General features: G+C 34.9%; 1 protein-coding gene across 1 annotated transcript; it reads left to right on the top strand.

Moving 5' to 3' along the window:
* Nucleotides 1–204: 204 nt before the first annotated feature.
* Nucleotides 205–5,040, top strand: LOC149555120 (histone deacetylase-like protein). The gene is made up of 4 exons (XM_089829141.1): nt 205–362; nt 478–596; nt 4,477–4,602; nt 4,702–5,040. The coding sequence occupies exons 1-4, from the start codon at nt 294–296 to the stop codon at nt 4,856–4,858; spliced, it is 471 nt and encodes a 156-aa protein (XP_089685267.1). The 5' UTR covers nt 205–293; the 3' UTR covers nt 4,859–5,040.
* The last annotated feature ends 546 nt before the right edge of the window (nt 5,041–5,586 follow it).

Raw genomic sequence — 5,586 nt, 5'->3', positions numbered from 1 at the left:
AAATTAGAATAGATTTATTCCAATTTTTCTATTCCCGTTTCCCTATTCCAAGTTAATTCCAGCAAAACAAACGAACCCTTAAGAGTATTTTTACAAATGAGAAGTATAAAAAATTATTTGAAACCTTTATGTCTAAATGCATCAAACAGTCCGCTGAAAAGATGCTTATTTAAAATTAAAAATTAAAAGTTAATTGAAATAAAACGTCTTGTCGCAAACCTTTCGATGCCCGAACCGACGAGCTCCTAATTACCTGCGTCTTACTGGAAGTTGAAACGGAACCATAATCCTGTATGCTTCGGCTTTTAAGTTATTTAATTGCAATGGCGGCAGCTTCTTCTTCGTTTTCGTCAGATGCACATGTGAGATTTACAAATTATATTTATTCTTGACGATTTTAACTTACTGCTGTTGTGGAATTTGGATGGGTCGGATTCACAGTACTGCTGATTGTGCGTGGAATTTTTATGTGAACAGGAACAAAACACACATGGAAGTGTATCGGGGTGGGTAGAGGCTAGAACTCATTGTCCTCATCTGCAGGTCCTAAATTCTGATCTTCACCACTTACCAGCCCTTGACACTCCTTGCAACAGGTAACCAATCATATATAAAACATTTCAGGAATGGGTTCTGTTAAAAAAATGAATTAAAGAAGTATTTTGGTAAATGTTTTAGAACTTCTGATACGAAATTCAATACCCTCGCGGAGTAGTTTTATTGAATTGTCTTCACTTGCTTATTTCTGTGGCGCCCATCTCTATTTGCACTTACCTAATTTAGTCGATTTTCAATTTTTTCATTTTATCTAATCCAAGGTGGTCTCCCACGCATTTTCCATTTTAAATGTTAGCTTAAATGGAGTCCCATTAATTTGCTATGAGAAGGGAAAAATATGTTCTGTGGGACAAATTCTCAAATCTGTTCGCTGTATTTTCGTAACCTTGCAGTTTCTCTACTCAAATTTTGTCTATATGATTCTTCCCTCTGCATTTATCAAAGATACTCTCCTTTCCCATAAACTTCTATCTCCCAACTGTTGGAGTTAATGTTCCAATGGTAGTCAATAATAATTGTTGCACATGTGGCAAACCTTATTGAGTTGCTGACAACACAAGTTTAGTTTAGGATTGAGTCAAAGAGTTGTAGTTTGAATCAAGTTCTTATTGTAGATGTGTTGAGTTAGGTGTCCATAAGTTTCAGTTAGTGTCAAGTTTATATGTGTGTGTTGTTAATCATGAAGTAGTTTGTTGCCAATCTAATTCGCATTCATTTATGAATGTTGTTGAGTCAAGTTATTGTATAAATTGACATCTATTATTCAATAAAAACAAGCTAGAAGTTCCTTCTCTCTGTTTAAAATCAATTGATCTATTTTTCCAATATGGTATCAGAGCTATCTTCCTATTAAGTTTTGTCTGTTAGAGAAGAAGTTGTTAAGAAGATGAGCTAGGAGAAGAACCACCAGATGATTATGATTTTAGTGAAGAATTTGTGTCATTTTGAAGAGATAAATGCTTTGAAAATAGGAAAAGATATGGTAGAGTCTAGACGGATGCTTGAATAGTTTGAGGTGCTATAGGATTGAAGAAGCTATACCTTTACGAGGGTTATGAGGTATTCCATGTGGAGATGGTGTGTCCAATAGTTCGGGGAGATTTGAACGTTTGGAAGCTTGGCATCGTTTATGTGAGATATTTAATGTGAAGTTGGTGCGTCCAATGGTGTTTTGAAGCTGGATAATAGCTGCATAACTATGAGAAAGTCTTACTCCTTTATGACATATTTTCAAAGTATAATTTTCGGATAATGTTTCCTTTAGTTGTCACAGTAAGTGGGCGTGTTGGAGTTAATGTTCCAACGGTAGTCAATAATAATTGTTGCACATGTGACAAGCCTTGTTGAGTTGCTGACAACACAAGTTTAGTTTAGGATTGAGTCAAAGAGTTTTAGTTTGAATCAAGTTCTTATTGTAGATGTTTTGAGTTAGGTGTCCATAAGTTTCAGTTAGTGTCAAGTTTATGTGTGTGTTGTCAATCATGAAGTAGTTTGTTGTCAATCTAATTCGCAGTTATTTAGGAATGTTGTTGAGTCAAGTTACTGTATAAATTGACATCTATTTTTCAATAAAAACAAGCTAGAAGTTCCTTCTCTCTGTTTAAAATCTATTGTTCTATTTTTCCAATATGGTATTAGAGCTATCTTCCTATTAAGTTTTGTTTGTTAGAAAAGAAGTTGTTAAGAAGACGAGGCTAGGAGAAGAACCACTAGATGATTATGATTCCAATGAAGAGTTTGTGTCATTTTGAAGAGATAAATGCTTTGAAAAACAGGAAAAGACGTGGTAGAGTCTAGATGGATGCTTGAATAGTTTGAGGTGCTATAGGATGGAAGAAGCTATACCTTTACAAGGGTTATGAGGTATTCCATGTGGAGATGGTGTGTCCAATAGTTTGCGGAGATCTGAAAGTCTGGAAGCTTGGCATCGTTTATGAGACATTTCATGTGGAGATGGTGTGTCCAATGGTGTTTTGAAGCTGGATGATAGCTGCATAACTATGAGAAAGTCTTACTCCTCTATGACATGTTTTCAAAGTATAATTTCTAGATAATGTTTCCTTTAGTTGTTACATTAAGTGGGGGTGTTGGAGTTAATGTTCCAATGGTAGTCAATAATAATTGTTGCACATGTGGCAAGCTTTGCTGAGTTGCTGACAACACAAGTTTAGTTTAAGATTGAGTCGGAGTTTTAGTTTGAATCGAGTTCTTATTGTAGATGTGTTGAGTTAAGTGTCTATAAGTTTGAGTAAGTGTCAAGTTTACGTGTGTGTTGTCAATCATGAAGTAGTTTGTTGTCAATCTAATTCGTAGTCATTTAGGAATGTTGTTGAGTCAAGTTATTGTATAAATTGACATCTATTATTCAATAAAAACAAGCTACAAGTTCCTTCTCTCTGTATCTGCTGTTCTATTTTTCCAATAACAATCTCAAATGTCTCTTGGAGTAAACGATAGATTAAACATGAAAATTGGGATATCTTTGAATATGATGCCACAAATCCATGGCAAGCTGTTGAATACTATACTGCCCAGCTTACTTGTAGATTGAGGAAAATCCTTTTAGAGGCATTTGCAAGTGGGTTTTCATATGCCAAATCATCATCTCGTTCCGCTGTCTCTTGAAAATAATCTTGGTCTTATTGCAGGTTTACAAGTGATTTGAAAACATTCAAACCCTGTATAAATTGTTACCCACTTTCCATTACCACATAGTGGAGACATGTCCTTTTACTTAAAACAATTTTGGGCCCTGAATTTATTTATTTGCTCAAAAACTATAGCTGTTTTCTTGCTGTACTCATGTTATAATACTTCTTTGATCCTTTCTTGAACCTTGTGTCAAATTCTTTCGAACTGTGGGTTTTTTTTAACAATTATGAGGCCATTTGCACTATTAACATGTTGGTATTTAAACCAGATTTTTAGTATGGATTAGCATAGTAATGAATTCACATTTATTAATGTAGTTGTTCAGTGTTCATTTCATTAATTATATGGTGATATTACATGATTTGTTTGACTGTTTACTTTTTATCTCATTAATATTCTGAATAAATAGAGGGAAAAGATAGGGAAACACCATACCTGGTATCCTTTTCTCTGAGGGCAATGTATTGGTTCAATGATTGTCTGAAGGTTCCTTGGTGGAATTGAATGCTATCATATGTAGCATTCCACTTATTGTATTTTCTGCCAGTAAGTTTTGACCTGTTCCATGTTTCTGTGCCTTCTTTGCAGTTATCTCAAAAGTGCGCATGTTGGAGTTAGACACAATAGACTCTAAGACACCTATAGGTACTTACGCCTGATCATAGGGTTCACATCTAGCGCATTACTCTTTCCGTGTTTCTAAGTTTTTTGTCATTGCCTTTGGAAAATTGTTCATGGTTTGACGGTCCATTAAAATTTAGAATAATTATATGCCATTATTGCCTTATAAGTAAAGGTAAAAGTTGCTTTTTAGGTCACATCCAAGCCTGCCAGATAATTTGGTATACCACAAGGGTTTTCTTTCTTTTTACCTTATATATTGTTCAATTCATTTTGACCTCATGAACTGAAGCTTGAGAATCAACCAAACTCTGAATCCACATTATCATAAGTACAAGGCATAAATGGGGAATTCTAGTAGTATAATGGACTACAAAAAATTGCACTTTGCATAAGATATGATTATTCTCTGGATTGATGTTTGAACTCCAGGCTTTGTGAGAGATATAATTAATTAATTATTGGGCAACTGTTAAACACATGAAATGTTGTCTTCCATGGTAATGTTATCGCATGCCTGTCTAGTCTGAGATGGAAACAATAGGTTTGGTCGCCCATGGAAAGTTGTCAGTCTTCATCTCTGTCCCAAAATTGAAGCATAATTCTGATGACATATGCATGTCCCTGTTTTTTGTTGTTGTTCAGATGTGACCATCCTGCAGAAAACTGGACTTGCCTTAGCTGCAAGGAGGTCCTATGTAGTCGTTTTATTAATGGTCATATGCTTGAGCATTATGAACAAACTGGGCATTGTCTGGCAATTAGCTATAGGTATGAGATATCATTTTTTCTTGAAGCATCTCTTGTTATTTGATATTTATGATTTAGCTTTAAAATGATATTGAAATGTTTTTGTTTTGTGCTTCTCAGTGATCTCTCAGTATGGTGCTTTTCATGTGATGCATATTTAGATGCACTAGTTATTGCACAACTACGCTCAGCTTATGAAACTGGGCACCTGCTGAAATTTGGAGTGGAACCTCCATATCGCTCTGATCTCAATGGGATTGAGCTGTCTTCTGAGTAGTGAAACTTGTTCTATATGTAGTGAAGTCTGTTGAAACCATGGCAGAATAAGTTATGGGAATTAGAGCTTATTGTTTTATAACTGAAGTCATTTGCAGACTGTCCATAAACTATAAAGAATTTAGGATATGATGGTAAACATTTAATTGGCTTTCATTCTATTGCAGTTTTTATTTTGTATCATGAATTTCTCATGCTGGAATTCTGGGGTTTGCTTGTGGGTTGCATGCCTTGCCTTTACTCTCACTGAGACAACCTCTATTTGAAATTCCTGGGTGAGAATACAGTAGAACACAAAATGTTATGGCAGTAAACAGCCTTAGCTCTCAGAAAAGGTAAACCATTATCATCTAAGTAAAAGCATCCATCTCCCTGCCATTGTATGTCGGTGATGGGCAATTTTCTAGGTTAGGAACTACGACAATGGAGCTGTTATGACAAACATGTTGCCAAGTTATAAAGGGTCTTCAAACCACGACAATGGTTCTATCATGAAATATATTTCCAACTTATCAAGGTGATTTGAATCCAAGAAAATCACTGTTTTTTAATTGACAATTGCTGTGTCATTTTTGTGACATATGAGTAACCAAACTTGCATCTGATTGTGGATCTGTAATATTGATTGACCCTTCCAAATATATGATACTAATACTTACTAGAAAAAAGATTTCAATTCTGATTTCCCTTCAAAGAAAACAAAGAAAAAAATCTTACAGATGCTAGCTA

Source organism: Cupressus sempervirens, chromosome 5 (genome assembly GCF_028749045.1).
Source record: "Cupressus sempervirens isolate cs-2001-9-10 chromosome 5, ASM2874904v1, whole genome shotgun sequence".
In the NCBI taxonomy this organism is placed as follows: Eukaryota; Viridiplantae; Streptophyta; class Pinopsida; order Cupressales; family Cupressaceae; genus Cupressus; species Cupressus sempervirens.
The sequence above is the reverse complement of the archived record's forward strand: the minus strand, read 5'-3'. Positions and strand labels throughout refer to the sequence as shown.

Bases quoted from the DNA above. Each gene is read 5' to 3' on its own strand.
- LOC149555120 (XM_089829141.1), top strand. From the start codon at position 294: ATGCTTCGGCTTTTAAGTTATTTAATTGCAATGGCGGCAGCTTCTTCT. The intron at 363-477 runs GTGAGATTTACA...TTATGTGAACAG, and splicing joins CGTTTTCGTCAGATGCACAT to GAACAAAACACACATGGAAG. The intron at 597-4,476 runs GTAACCAATCAT...GTTGTTGTTCAG, and splicing joins CTTGACACTCCTTGCAACAG to ATGTGACCATCCTGCAGAAA.